The sequence below is a fragment of the Aquila chrysaetos genome, chromosome 12, assembly GCF_900496995.4.
Source record: "Aquila chrysaetos chrysaetos chromosome 12, bAquChr1.4, whole genome shotgun sequence".
Lineage (NCBI taxonomy): Eukaryota > Metazoa > Chordata > Aves > Accipitriformes > Accipitridae > Aquila > Aquila chrysaetos.
In genome coordinates, this window is record NC_044015.1 from 10,284,732 (window position 1) to 10,300,728 (window position 15,997).

At 38.5% G+C, this 15,997-nt stretch overlaps 1 protein-coding gene across 8 annotated transcripts in view; it reads right to left on the reverse strand.

Annotated features, from left to right (window-relative positions):
• The window catches only part of RALGPS2 (Ral GEF with PH domain and SH3 binding motif 2), a 128,788-nt gene that overhangs the window by 92,925 nt on the left and 19,866 nt on the right, over window positions 1-15,997 (reverse strand). For 7 of the 8 annotated variants that reach the window (XM_041127778.1, XM_041127777.1, XM_041127774.1 and 4 more), the window contains 2 exons: window positions 7,690-7,821; window positions 3,922-4,029 (listed from right to left, as the gene is read on the reverse strand). In XM_041127778.1, coding sequence (XP_040983712.1) covers window positions 3,922-4,029; window positions 7,690-7,746 — 165 coding nt within the window. In that variant the 5' untranslated portion in view covers window positions 7,747-7,821. Of the gene's footprint in view, window positions 1-3,921; window positions 4,030-7,689; window positions 7,822-9,271; window positions 9,371-15,997 lie in introns of those variants that run through there. The other variant, XM_041127773.1, reaches the window with a different exon arrangement.

Genomic DNA, 15,997 nt, shown 5'->3' on the forward strand with positions numbered 1-15,997 from the left:
TCGTAGCACTCTCAGAGACTAGGGAAAAGAATAAAGAATCCTTCTTAGATAACTAGGTGGAAAAAAAAGCAATGGATTTATACAGCTGCGCTTCCCTTAATTCTACCTCAAATATTTACACCACAGTGGCTAAGTTGAAGTATAAAATGGAAAAGCGAGTCAAAGAGTAATAAACAGTCAAATAATTAAACAGTAGCAGTCTAAGGAATAAGAATTTGCTGTAAAGCAAAAAATAAATATTTCTTCAACCTGAGGTTCGCCAGCATCTTAATTTGGAGCTCATGTCCCCAAGCATTTTCCTTTTTTCTTTCAGTCTCATCAGCCCCCCCACTTTCTACTGCCACTGCACCATTAACACATCCCTCCCCCACAAATTGTGCCCTGTACACTTGAAACCACACTTCTCCCTTCAACGAAAATGGACAGCATTCACTGCAACTGTGTCTACCCTGTACACACACAACGGCTCCATCAGCAGGGCCAGACACCAGTGGGTAATCCTGGCACCAACTTGTTTTGTGGCTTTTAGCCGTTTAATAAAGAAGTGAGCAGTGATCAGCCTAAAAGCAGGTATTTAAAACAGAGACAGTCTCCTTATTAGTAACAGCTAGAAAGCTGTCTGTAGAATCCTTAGCAGAAAACAAATGTAACCTACTTCATACTCATTGAATGGGATTCTTTTTCCCCCAGATTTATGATACATTCAGGCATTCAGTACATCCCCTGGAAACTTCTTTTGTAAGCTGCAGGGGGATAATGCAAACTATAAATTTGCAACAGCAGCAGCTACACCTGAAGATCTCACCTGTTTCAGCTATAACTTGGCCCTTTCTAAAGCAGCCTTCAACCTTACAAAGAACTTTACAACACTCAGTTGGTAACAAAAATATAACCAGAGTATTACACATACATTACAATAATAATATCCATTACTGTTCAAACTAGACCCCTTGAAGGGCTGGCGTATTTTTGCTAGAAAGTTAGTACAAGACTAAACAAAGGACCATTACATGAAACGGCACACCAACTGTGCTTTCAGGATACTGTTAGGTGACTGCCAAAGGGAAGAATATGGAAATAAAATCACCAAAAATATTTACACTTGGGCTTCTCTTTGGCTTGGTAAGCAGCTTCTTGAAAATACAGGATTACAAGCAATAGCTTTTGTAGTCCAACTTGTCTCTTACCCACTAAATGACTAAACAGATCGAGTTTTGAAATAACAATCATGTCTCTTACAGAGTGAGAACTGAAAAGACATGTGTGTGTCATATTGATACTGAAACCACTAGCATGAATCTCATTTCCAGTGTCTCAAACTTAATTATCTTTCAGATTTTTGCTCTTCTTTCTCCAGCATAAATGTAATTGTCCCAGCTGTACACAGTGACCCATTTTGATCAAAATGCAACATATCATATGAGGTACAGGATGAGACTTCCCAATGTTGATGTTGGGAAGTTGACTTTATCAGTTAACTCTCATCTTTATGCTACCTATGCACTGGAATTATTTTTCATTCAAGCCAAGGTTTCCTAACCATTAACTAGACAGATGTCTAACTAGCTCTTGTGCAGCAACTTACTTTTATTGGTTTTTTACTGGCTTTATCACATTATCTTTTCTCTCCATGAATAAGGTACTTAGACAGCCCACAAATTATTTCCTCAGTTTACCACTTCAAAAAAATTATTTTTTAAAAAAGAGTATTCATTCTGCACTTGGTAACAAAATTCAGCCTTCATTAAGTCACAGATGTCAGTAGTCTGCACTGCATCCGTTTTACAAGAGCTATCACCAAACTATAAGTTTTCTCATACTTTGAAAAAGCAATTGGTAGCATATCCAAGTCCAATTGGAGAGGTACAAACCCTCTATTATAATGAAAACCTTAGTAACACAGTTTTGCATTCTCAGCAGTGCTGGTATCCTCAAGAGCTTGGCCATATTGCATCACTCAGGTAGTCTTCACATTAACACTGAAATCCAGATGAAGATTTTATACTTCTCTGTTATGGTAGGACTAGAACCAGGAAGAATAAGGAAATGGGCAATAAAATACAAACCAGTGTAAGGGTCAAAGGTACTTCTCCTCCACGGTACCTAAGCTTTTGGCAAATTTACTTATTTCTACAACCTTCAGAAAGAATGATCAGAAAAAGACAGCACTCAAAGCAAGCAAGCCCTACTGGAAAAGCAGATAAACTTGCCTGGGGAAACAAACATTAATGAAGTGCAGCTGTGCACAGAAACATTGAAAAAGAAATGAAATTAATTATAACCTTGCCAAAGGGCTGAACACTGACTACCAGCAATTTTGCTCAATTATTCAGAATTCTATCTCTAAGACATTTCAGATCCATTTACAGTAAGTGAAACCTTGTATGAAGAGGTAGACACTTTACGAGGGAGAAGGCTGAGAGTGAAGATGTTTTCTTTTGGGGAATTGAGAAAACAGCAAAATTATACTAGGTAGTATAAACCAAGAATACAACCACAGGTTTGTTAATTGTAATGTGAAATTAATTAAAAGATTCCTGTTTGTGAGTGGAGCTCTACCCAGTTTGAGGCATAAGATGAAAACAGTAAAAACGCTGGATTTTAATAAAGATTTTTATGTAACCAAGATTTACCAAGTAGGTAACATTTAGAACACCCTTGAAAGTAAAAGGTTTCTGCACATGAGAGATGAAGGATTAGACAGTAGAGGACAGTAGAGCAAAAGGATTCTGAAATGCAATACAAGACAAAGCACCTTTATATATATTTGCTGTCCAAGTGAGTGACAGCAGCTCCACAGAGACTAAGTGATCCATGCTGCTGCTCAACAGTATCCACCACTGGCTAAATAGCAGAGCCATTCAAAGGAACCTGTAGCTATTCTGGCCTGAATGTGTAATTCCACTTGAATTCATGGCCCTAGCCCCCACATTCCCTAAGTACTTAGGTTTCTTTTATATAAAGAAATTGTAAGATAAAACTGAAAGGATAGCCAGCCCCAAAAACATCTTCCCATGAAAAGTAGGTGATTCATTGCTCAGCTGTTCCTGACAACAGAGCAAGGAAGACGCCCGAACCACATGACTTGAACTTCAGTCAGGAATAAATTCCATTAACTATCCAAGAAGAATTTAATGTGCAAGTACTACTTCATATTCCAGATACTTTAAATTTTCAGTATGCTCATTAAAATCAATTTAGTCATTAATAATGAACCAAAATAGTTATTAACGATTAAAAAAATAGAACAAACTTAATGGGAATATTTTGTGATACATACTACCACATTTCGATAATCTCCCCAGGACAACTCATCATGAATCTCATCACTTGAATTATAAATGCAGCAAGAGCAATAGCTTGGTAGCAATCTTTCTAGTAACATACTTGAATCACTTAGGGGACCATCTGTTGTCTTAACCTCTGTAAGTAGGGTAAAAAAAAAAATTAAAAAAAATAGAATCACCCCATGTTTTGGTTAAACATTTTTACTCATTTGTTCTTGGTTCTGCAGGATATCCAACTCATTATTCTGTGCCACTGCACCCGAAAGAAGAAAACACTCCCTAGATGTAAGAATTAACTGAGATAAAAATTAAAACGTCCAGAAAAAAAAAAAGTACAGATCAAGTATATTCTTGCAACTAAAATATGCGTGTCAGAATTAAGCTGCATCATCTGGATTTAAGAATCTTCGGTCTATGTTACATATAAAAGCGTGAAAAATGCCTGGATGGCACAGCCCAAAAACATCACTTGACATAAAACAGAATATAGACAATGAAGAACTACAGTGCAGGATCCATTTTTTAAACCCATGGACGACAGATGTTAGGCAAAAACCATAGAAATGGAGAAGCAGAGGAGAAGCTGCCCATAAGGTTCACACAAAAAGTAATAAAAATTACTTGAATTGCTTACCGCATATTCTTCTGGTGTAACCTTTAGAACATCAAATACCACTGCATCAAAACTCTTCTTCAGTTCAGCTGAACCTTTCTCACTCAAGGATTCAGAGCTGCTACTCTTCTGCAGAAACAAACAAAAACACTGATCATATTTCGGTTCTCTCCTTTATTTGCTTTGACACTCCCAAAAGCAAAATTTCTGTTCAAACATCACTGTTCATAGAATTTTTCTATTGGGCAAATTATCAATTAAAAGTCAGTCACAGGACATACTTTCTCCTGACAAAGACCGCTAAAATCAGACACTCTCAAACTGACTTCAATGCATTTCAAAGGTGTTCCTCAAAACACAGCAGTTACATTTCAAAGCATAATTAAATTCCAGTTTTGTTGACAGGAAAGTTAATAACAACAACAATACAGTCACACTGAATTTCAAACAGAAAAAAATACCACTACAGTGAGGAAAAAGACATGGTTTACCCCAAATGAATAGTTAACATCAAAGAACAGCATCAATCTCTTCCTGTTTCTCTTAGAAGCATTAAAACCTACAAAAATTACACTGTGTGCTACATATGTGTTCCTGTTGAAGACACTCAGTATAAACAATCTTAGGTTTTGGGTTTTTTTAAATGCTAGTAATTCACATTTCCAAAAAATACCAGATCCTAGAATATTATTCTAGGAATCTATCTACAACAAAGATTTAGCTTCCCTGCAAAATACAAATATGGTTCAAAAAATTAACACTTCATATTGGTTTCATATATTTCATATACTGTTTTCATATGAAACATATGAAAACGATACATTTGTGTTATGAGTAATCACTTCCTCTAATATATAGATGCAAACCGAGATTCTGTTCAGTCATTACAAGAAAGAAGGGTTTTTTAGCATGGAGATTGAGATGTCACATCCACATGTACGCTTCACATCTGAACCCCAGGCATACTTTTCAGAATGCATAGAGCATGCAATCACTTTGCTGCCCCACACTCTCCTCTAAAGACCTGAAAGACTATGCATATTTCTTGCTGCTTAGTTTCTTCTCACTTTCAGAAACCTGGTGTAAAGCAAACTCTCGACTAAAAAGTTAAGAAATAAGATGAGACCCGTGGACAAAACCATCATGAAGGACCACAGTTACTACAGTCAATAACTGTATCAAATTTAAGGCTTCTTTAGCAAATAGTATGCTTGTGTGAAGTACAGAATGGTACCTGCATGCTTCAACAATCACATAGCTTTGATGCAACCACTAACAGAGCTTCCACAACAGTTTTCCTAATGCTTTGTTTAGAGAGATTCAAGAGAAAGAAAACTAGTACTGGTGCACAGAGCTTATTCTCACCATTGCTGGGAGCTCCAGCTCAGCTGTGGCAAAACACACTGACCACAAACCAAGACCTGCCTAGTCTTACATTGGAGACTGATGTACCCTTAAGCACTCTATCCTAACCACCATCACAGGGGCATACCTCCTAGAAAGCTGAAAAAAAATAAGACTTTGGCCCACATAATAAAGGCACCTTCTGACAGTCTGTGTAATTTTACTGCTGATGTTGAAAGTTTTCCAAGACCATGTATATGGGTCATATACACAACACGTACATGAATGACCATCAGATCACTTCTGGTGGAAGCCAAATTTCAGCACTGTTACACTGTACTTTCAGTAACACCTACATCATGTCTGCTGATGCCAAGACAGGAGGGAAGATAGCACATGATCACTGATGCGGGTAAATAGTTCTACTCTGCTAATGTCTTCTCCTGGAAACCTAACAAGGCAATATTTTAGGGCTACACTATATATTTTGACCTTAGCTTCCCACTCACAGAAACAAGAACATTCAAACTCCTTGAGAATTCAGCCAGCTGAAATAAACTCTTACCCATTTTTAAGCACTTTTGTTACAAGGACATATAAAGAAAATATATACTTATTTAATAATCATGTCTGGGTTTAGTTAGGTTCTTCTAACAGTACCATTTCTCTGAAAAACCTGACTTTGAAAACACCACCAGAAACTCCAAACCAGACAGGCATTTTCAGTAACCAACATACAGAAACATTTCAGTTACAAGTCCTCCCTCCTCCCAGTTAATCAAGATGGGAAAAAAAAAAATACCACTTGCTGAAAGCAGATTCATGTAACTTTGCCAAAGTATATTTTACTCAGTTTTATCAGACATCATGTAAACATTCAAGACTATCTTGAGTAAAACCAGAACTTTCCCTCAAGAAAATTTTTCAGTTGCACACCAACAAACGGTCAATCAATGATTCATAATACAATGATAAGGGAAGTACAAGAATCTGTATAAAAACCAACAATAGTCTTGGAGATTGATGCCAGCTTTCTTGTTTAAATCTTGACAATACTTGTGAAATTGTGTTGGAGATTATTTGATTCCTTTTGATAACACAACATTGCAATTTTTCTTTCACCTCATTTGTGGTACTTTCCATTTCCATATGCACATGCAAGTGCATAGCGCACACGCAGCTCTGCTATCAAAACACGTGTACATACATAAATAAAACAAACATCTTCAGTAAGGTCCAAAGATTCATTCAAGGAAGCAACTATTTTCAGGACTTTGTGGCTCTTTTCACTACTGACTTTGTAGTCTTCTTGACTACTTTGTCTTTTAAACAAGAGACAAATGAAGAATGAAAGAAAAAAAAGACAAACTGAAATCCACTATGGTAAAAACGTGTTTCACACTGTGACAAAAGCAATAAAAGTAACATGCATCAGCACTAAAGTAAATGTCTCCCCTGAGCAGAAAGTTTAGATTAGTGTTGTACATCTGTACAAGCCAAAGCATATATTCAGTCACCCTAAAGACAGACAAGCAATACATCTGGAAAGATCACTCAATATACACTGAAGGCAGATTTTCAGTTCCCTTCATACCAGTTCTACGAAGCATTAACAAAAAAATAACCCAACAAAAACATGAAGAGGGAGTGATGTGCAAGGGTTTGGGGGGAAAAAAACAAAAACAAAAAACCAAACCTCAGAACAACCAGGTCTTACAAACCCTTCAACATTGCTAAGAATTTAGGAATCAGTCACAACTCTCAACAGCTCCTCACAGGATCCTAGCAAAAACAACTCAAAAAGTTCCGGTACTAACTTCATCCCACCCCTTCTTTTCCTTAACAAGTAGATGACAAATGGAAAACTATATTAACTTCCAAGTAAGAGACATCAGCATAGGAGGACAATCTCCACTGCTTGGCTGATACACACACTCTTAACTCATGAGCTGTTCACTTCTAGAGGGCAGACACTTTGGTGGGCAGGAGCAGACCCATACCAATGCCTGAATATAGTCCAAGAGACAAATGGAACCACCTTATTCTAGTGCTACTGCGTCAGACCGCCCCTCTACACACACACACAAGCACCTGTCAAAGAGGAGAACATTTCCCACAGGCCTTGCCAGCCCAGCTTATTGTGCTAAGAGCGTCTATTATTGTTAAATCTTGAAAAGAAAAGCTTTCTTGTCTAGATGTGATGGAAGAGAACATAAAAAAGGCAGCTTTGGCTATGGCAAGGCTGTAAATGCTAGCTCATGTTTTGTTTTGGTATACAAAGGTCAGAACTTTTAAGTTACTTGCATCTAAATTGGGGCATATAAAACGAACACACAAAACAAGAATCTGCTGCCCCAGATCTGTTAAAAGAAAAACTTACATTTTGGTGCATTTTAGAAAAATTGAGTACTTATGGTCTTAACTATCCAATTTTGTAATCCTTACCTCTGAAGCAGTAGCTGCAATATTAACACTGCTTAACTGTCCGTTCATTAGGTCCATACTGCCCACACCATTAATCTTCGGCCCTACATTTACAGCTGCAGGATCATCTCCAAGGCAACTGAATAACCATTCCTACAAAGAGCAAAAAGTAATCAGAAACCATTTTATTCACGTGTTTTAAACAAGATTCAGTATCTAAAATCTTTAACAAAAATAAAGTACTTCCAAAACGGCTACACTACATTGAGGTCCAAACTTTAGATTCAAACACATATTCTAAAATTACCTACTTAAAAACAACATAAACAACTGAAGGTTCCATTGCGATCCATTACTTACTGGCAGCATAGACTTTCATATTCTTTTCCCTACTATTTTCTACATAGCAGACATCAATATGTAAATGTACGCATTAACCCTAACTTAAAGTTAGGCCCACAACATCCGTTCACATATGATTCTCTTCTTTTGATTACCAACTTTAGAAAGGATATTCCAGATATAAAAGTCTAATAGAGTTAACAAGAAGTTATCCAATAATTTCCTTAGATGCCTATTCACCAGATTTAAGTGAAAATTGCCACATTAATAGCAATTTAAGAGTACAAGAAGAATTTACATGTTTCTCCACAAATTGTTTATTAAAAAAAAAAAAAAAAAACCACACCACAAAGGAAAACTCCACACACTAACCTTTAATGCATCCTTGCAAGAATACTATTACTTTTCATTTCTACAGAGAAAAGGTTGCAAAGAAATTGAAACCTTTGGCATCCACTACAAGAACAGTAAGACTACCCAATACCTGAGTGTTAGAGAGAGTAAAAATTGGTTTGGGCTTAAATTTCATGAGATGTTAGTGCCCTCTAGTGTAAAAGTGATTATAAATCAGTTTTCATAGGTCTATGTTTATAACAAGCATGACTGTTTCTGAAGTTGCTATTATTTATGAAATTCACTTTAGGTTTGTAGTTTAACCCAGAACTATCACACAGTCTGCAAATAAATGGAGAAGGTAAGTGACAGGTAACTAAGTAATACCACATGACAAAATAGTATTACAGCATCTCATACTTAAGACCTCTATGTAATGAAATAACGTAATCCAAAAAGCTCTATCTCCAAGTGACCTAAAACAGGAAGGTCAGATAAACAAGCCTGGAAAGCAATAAACTGCAATATTTAAATAATAAAATATCCTCAAAAAAAGGCAGCAACTTTGAAGTGTCATTGTAGAAACGCAATACAGAAAGGAGGGCAACTGAGAGCCACATTGCAAATTTCAGTCAAACACTATAGCTTCTAGGTATTTTGGGGTATTAATAGTCCCCATCAGAACTACGCTGAGCTGTACTTCTGCAGTTCAGAACAGCCATCCACATTCTACCCATTCTTGTTTTGTTTTTTAAAAAAACTGATGGGACCGTCTCATTCACAGTACAGAAGACGCTACATTTCACTTCAACATTATACTCCCAGCCCATACGCTGTAATTGTGTTTCCTCCACTAAAAATACACTTAACTGCACTTAGATTTTAGCTGGTATTATCCTAACAGACCATATGAAGGGAAAAAAAATACCCGATCTTTGGCTTGCGAGTGTCACTCCTGTTCTGTCCTTTCCTATCTCAGTTACCCTTCAGATCATCTCATATGGAGTATTTCCAAATGCCCAGCTCCCCAGTGCCTCTTTCCTATAGCCTTTTCATTTACTTAACTGAAAAGCAAGGAAATAAAACTGATGTGTCATAATTTTCATTTATATAGTAACAGTAGAGGACAGGAGCATCACATCTCCAAAACCAGTTTCAGGCCCTCCACACAGTACACTTGTCCCAGTTTAATCATCTTCTCTGCTGAAAAAACCACACTCTTTAAAAATTTGTATTTTTTTTTTAACCACTGTAATTATAAGGAAAATTGACACTCTGCACAATTTCATCATACTATCTGGCCCATAATTGTATCATACAAAGCCAATCTTAAACTAAAAGTTATATATTTGACACTTGTCTCACATATACTTCAATTGTTCCCCTTCCCCATACTAACGGGGGGCAACAAGGGGAAGAATTGGGGAAGAAGAGTTTCTGACAAGGAAAAGGAAAAACTGAGGTTTGGGGGGGGGGGGGGGGGGGGGGGAGTTGTGGAGGGATTTGGATGGTGCTATTTAAAAGAAATTATGCATATCATAGAAGCCTATAAAGTTGGCAGAGCAGTCTCAGATAAACAAGCATGAATTAATTCCTCTATAAGCAACAGGGTTAAAACTCAGTTTCCTAATGATTAGTCTCACATAACCCACAGGTACTCAGACAGGCCCTAGCAACTCCTCCCACCACCCACCCCCATATTTCCTAATGCACTATCTCAAGCCTTACCCTTGGTCCCTTAACATAACAGCCCCAGTTTGCTACCTGTTTGCTAAGCTATTAGGAGTCTTGTTTGCATCTGCCCACCCATTCCAAGTGCCAGAGAGGCACTTACTCATGTGCTGTCTGAACACAGCACATGCTCATTCACCTAACAGCAGGCTAAATGGGATGGATCGGTGAGCCTGGCAACTACGTGATAGACTTTACACCTTACAGGACTGTACCTGGAGGGTACAGTGGTGGTGCACTGATTTGGGTTTTCCTTTTCTACCCGGTTACTGACTGTGATGAGAATTGTGAGAACTCTGTCCCTTAGTCCAGTATGGTTGAAATTGGCCACCCTGCAGAGAAGAGACTCCTACGAGGCACATAAAAGGTAGAGATTTTTTTTTTTTTTTTTTTTAAGTAAGTAGAAAATCGCTCAGAAAAACACTACATGCAAAGGAAACTGAGATTTACAAAATATAACATCTGCCAGTCAGGCTGTATCGTAACAAAGCTGTCCACACAATGTTAATTTTGTACCCACTGCTGCGTTACAATAGTATGTTTGAATACATTTATACTTTTTCCCACTTTGTGGAGATACAGTAAGGGGCAGAACTGCTACGAACTAGCGTTTATCAACTTTAAAGTTCCAGAATTTGCAAAATTTAAAATGTACTTTTGAAAGCTGCATTAGGCATGAGAACATCACCACTCCCATAATAATGAAAAGTCACAGCAACAATTTTGGCCAGTGTATCATTTAAGACAAATATTGGAAAAATCCTAACACTGGAATAACTAAATAATTTGCTTGCTATACCACCCTTCTGCTTAACACCAAAACAAGTAGTAAAAAGCAATATCAGAAAGTGATCAACAGCAGAGCTGTTCAGAGCAACATAGCTGGATATGTGAAATGACTGTCGCCACACTGCAATAGTGAGTCAGTTTTCACTGCATACCCTGTATATCCAATTACAAAAACGTAATTACATTGAGTAATTTGAACTTCAAGTCTGTTTCTCCTCTTCAATTTAATAACCACCTTTGTGCTCAGAAATGCATTAAATGTGGAACTGAAAGTGTTTTATACAACACATAAAATACTTAAGCATGCATTTATGCCAACCTTGAAGCCTGGACACACTATGTGGTATCTTCCTATCTCTTCATGCCATGCATACTGTACAGTAAAAAGCAAGCTAAAAATACTGATAAAAAGATTCATCATGCCCAAAGAATGAAAATGTCTAGACTAATGTCATGGTTTAACCCCAGCCGGCAACTAAGCACCACACAGCCACTTGCACACTCACCCCCGGTGGGATGGGGGAAGAGAATCAGAAGGGTAAAAGTGAGAAAACTTGTGGGCTGAGATAAAGGCAGTTTAATAGGTAAAGCAAAAGCCGCACACACAAGCAAAGCAAAATGAGGACTTCATTCACTACTTCCCATCAGCAGGCAGGTGTTCAGCCATCTCCAGTAAAGCAGGGCTCCATCACACATAAGGGTTACTTGGGAAGACAAACGCCATCACTCCAAACGTCCCCCCCCCTTCCCTCTTCTTCCCCCAGCTTTATATGCTGAGCATGACATCATGTGGTCTGGAATATCCCTTTGGTCCACTGGGGTCAGCTGTCCCAGCTGTGTCCCCTCCCAGCTTCTTGTGCACCCCCAGCCTGCCCACTGGTGGGGTGGGGTGAGAAGCAGAAAAGACCTTGACTCTGTGTGAGCACTGCTCAGCAATAACGAAAACATCCCTGTGTTATCAACACTTGTTTTCAGCACAAATCCAAAACATAGCCCCATACCAGCTACTATGAAGAAAATTAACTCTATCCCAGCCAAAACCAGCACAACTAAGCAGGGTCTGTTGTCTTCAATGAGTCACAGTTTTTCTGCAAATTCACCCAAGGCTGTATTTGATGATCATTCCACTACAGTGACTGATCTGTAAACCCCCAAAACAGCAGGCAGCTCGGTGAAGATGAGCAAGGGCAACATGCCCATAAAGCTCAGGGAATAATGCAGGGTGTGACTGACCACAGCTGTTGCAAAGAAGCTGATTTTATCTCAGCACAAAGGGGACCACAGGGTGGCCTTTGTTTTAGATAAACAGCTACGTCAGTTGAGCAGATCAACTGACTACATTACAGTTGAGTGAATCAACTAGCAGTGTAAATGTTTCTCCCTGAGTTCATTAAAAAAAGTGAATGTCTCCCTGAGTTAGCTAGACCAGTATGTGGGAGTGAATACGTGGCTCAGCGCAACAGAGTACAAAAACTAAATAACAAAGGAATTTCAAAGAGAGCAACAGGCTTGAGCTGGCTTCAACCCACGGATTCCTTCCTGGCGACTGGGGGTGCCCAACATCATGACAGTGAGCATATTCTAGAGACCAGTAATGGGGATCACATTGGTATTGTGTTTGAACTGTATATTGCAATTGCTATATTTTGTTAAGTTTAACTTGCATTTGTATTGTGATTTCAGTATATTTTGCATCACTCTGCTAAATCAGAAATCCTCCGCAACATCAACTATCTTCAAATAGTAAATTTAATACTAAACATTACACCCTCTGTCTGTGGAACGTCTGAAAGAACCTGGTCAGAGAATATTGGACTCTGACAGCTACCTAATAGGACACCTAAGTCTGGCTCCCTTCCACAGCAGAATCCAGGGATATTCTTGTCTCAGCTTGGCTCAAACACTATCCCAAAAATATACTGTACAAACAGCACTTTAAAAGACAACCCTAAAATTACATTAAAAACTTCCTGTCCAGAACAGTACAAAAGCTTTGAGGAAACATAGCCACAGTGCAATTTTATGAATAGCTCAAGAGTCATGATGACCAATATCCTCTTCGTTCTTATTCATAATGTCAGTACAAAGTGTCATTTGTTTTGATCACAGATTCCAATGATGAAAGCAGAAGTGCCTTGCATGGATTATGATCAACTACAAATGTAGAGTCACTACCAAAGACCTTGGGGACCAAAGAACTGTAGGAACCAAAAAAATCAGTTCCAGACACAATCAACCTGAGCTCCTGATCTTGTGGAAACTCTTATTGGTATTTTGACAAACAGTACAGAAAAAGCTACTTCTTTCTAAACGAGGAACAGAAGTGTATTAGGCTTCACTGAATCTTCACTCCCCCACACATAGTACAGCCTAGCTAGATTCAACTATTCCATACCAGGACCTCAAGACACTTTAGTGAAATCTTGGAGCCACTGACTGAACCCTAATTCTGGATCTGAGTCCTTTGATTCTTAGTTAGAAGTGTATTTTTTTCCAGCACTGCTTGGCACTTTCTAAATTAACACTGCTTTTAACCACTGAACACAAGGTAGAAGCTTCAATGAAACACAAATTCAAGTTCTTCAAGCAACTGTCAACATTCACCTAATATGCATCAAGTCGGATCCTTCTGTCTGGAAGTACTTTGTGGAACCACTTCAGTATCTTGGATGCCTCACTGCCCTTTTGATCAGAACTTGTTAAATACAATATGGGCCAATTAATCTATAGTCCCTTACCATACAGGGCTACAAGAAAGAGCCTCTGTTACAATTACTCATTTTGCACATGGTAATTCCTACCTTACATGAAGAACACGCAGAAGTGCTTGTGGGTTTGGGTGTCAGGTTCTTGTGCACTTCCCCACTCAGTAGTTTGAGGTAAAATGTCTCTGCTAAAAAGTCACAATAATATAGCCAAAATAAATAATACAATACTAAAAATATGGCAATGTTAAGATGCTGCCCCTTTAATGCATTCTCCCGGTACTTTTTCCTTTATCTTTATAAGGCATATAGTTATGAAATAAATACCTTTTAGTCTGATCTTTGGGGTTTTTTTGTTTTCTTAGGTTAATATAATATGGATTATACTTCCCATAAGATCACTATATAGATGTTGTAAGACACTTAGGTAACATGTTGCACCTTGAGCAAGTAGGGGTATAGGAAATTCTGCTGACCCAAGCCCCAGCATGGATGCCTTGCACACCAAGCATGCCTCTTGCTGGTCTGTATCAAGTTGGCAGGTGGAAGTTCTGGATGTTCTGCTGTACAGGGGTGCTGTATGACCCTAGCTGCATACATGCTGCCACACACCCAAGTTAACTGTTTGGAAGTGGTTCAAGGTGCCCCAGGGGCACACAGGTGCCAAGGAAGGTTAAGTAAGGAAGACAGTGTCCTGGCACACAGGCACTACATCCACCACCATACACAAGTATTCATGCCACCTGCCATCAGGGCAAGGGCTGATCACACTCACAGTTCTTCCCTGCAGTTTGGTGCACATGCACCTCAATATGCCTAGAAGACCTGTGTACACAAGGACTGTGTTAGCAAAGGCACATACTACCCAATACTAAAGGGGGGGGGGGGGGGGGGGGGGGGCGGGAATCACTTGTTTGCCAGGCTGTATGTTGTCTGTTCTGCAACAGGAAAGATTTGGGAAGCAGTACAAGGCTGCACTGTGGTAACAAGAGTTGTTACAGTTACTGCAGTGGGGAAAAAAATCCAAGGTAGTCCAAGGGACCACCAGGCTTTTAATGCTCCTGACTTAAACGCATGGCCTCCTTCTCTTGCCCCAGAAGCCACTGTTCTTTATTAATGACTTGCCATCAGAACTTCTCAAAGTCCTTAGGAGCTATGTACAGATAGGCAAAGCTAGATAGGTGTCTAAAGATGACAAGAAATCTTAATTGTCTAAAAGGCAAAAGCAGAGATAACTTCTAAAAAAAACAAACCAAACAAAAAAAAAACCTATGAAACAAAACACATTAAAAAAATACAAAACACACACCCCACACCAAAACAAAAACCAACACACACAAAAGCCCCATAATTAAGCAGAAAGTCAGCAAGGAATAGGCAACAGGACATTCATCCAACTATGAAAGAAGATTCTGTCAAGCCAAACCGAATTGCACATTCCAAACTATACCCTTCTGTTTTACACTCAATCCACCAAAACAAAAAACCCAACTAGGTTACTGCACTCTAAGAATAAAGATAGTATGTACACAGCATTAAAAAAGAAAAACGAACCCACCTAAACACATGCTTTAATTCAGTTTTCAGTAAGCACAGTAATATTAAGATGTAATATAAGATAGCAAACTGATAAAAATAGAAACTTCCACAATAGAGATTAAATAAAAGCTCAAGGAACGTAATATAACCCCATCCTCCTGCAGGAAATTTATCACTGAAGATAATCAGATCCCAGACCCAAAATTTCACACACTATGAAATCTCCACTGAGACACATGAGTCTTGGCAAAGCATTTGATAAGCTGCCACTAGTGAAGACTGAGATAAGAGACACTAGTAGAAGACATGCACAGGATAGAGACATGATGAAAACAAAGATAAAGGAGCATAATATTAGAGTAGGAAGAGATTACTAACAGTTATTAAACATGCAACACCAGTACAAATATTAGAATAATAAAACATTTGGAAATAGAGGAAAGTGACATAATACAGGACAAATAAAACTATTTGATGGACAGAAGAATGAAAAATGAAAGTCAATCGTTAAAGGATTATTTGGGTTGATCCCTGTAAAATTTCTGCTATGAATTTCAGCACATCAGTTGGAAATGACTGCCACCAATGCTGTAAGCATGAAGTAGCCACATGAGATCAATATGTTTGCATTAGTTATGGACAAATACCTCCAAGACATTTCACAAGAGACACTGATGCTCTACTCTCTGCAGTTCTGGTCACCTGGCTTCCAAAAGATTTTCTGAACTAAATATATGCAGAGAAAGGCTTCCCATTTCTCTGAAGACTCCATTGCAGAAGTGGAAACCAGGAGACCTCAGCTTGCTTAGGCTAACAAACTGAAATCTGCACAAGGATACACTTGCCATGTTTAAATATCAGGAGGACAAACCAGGAGTACAAGTAGAATG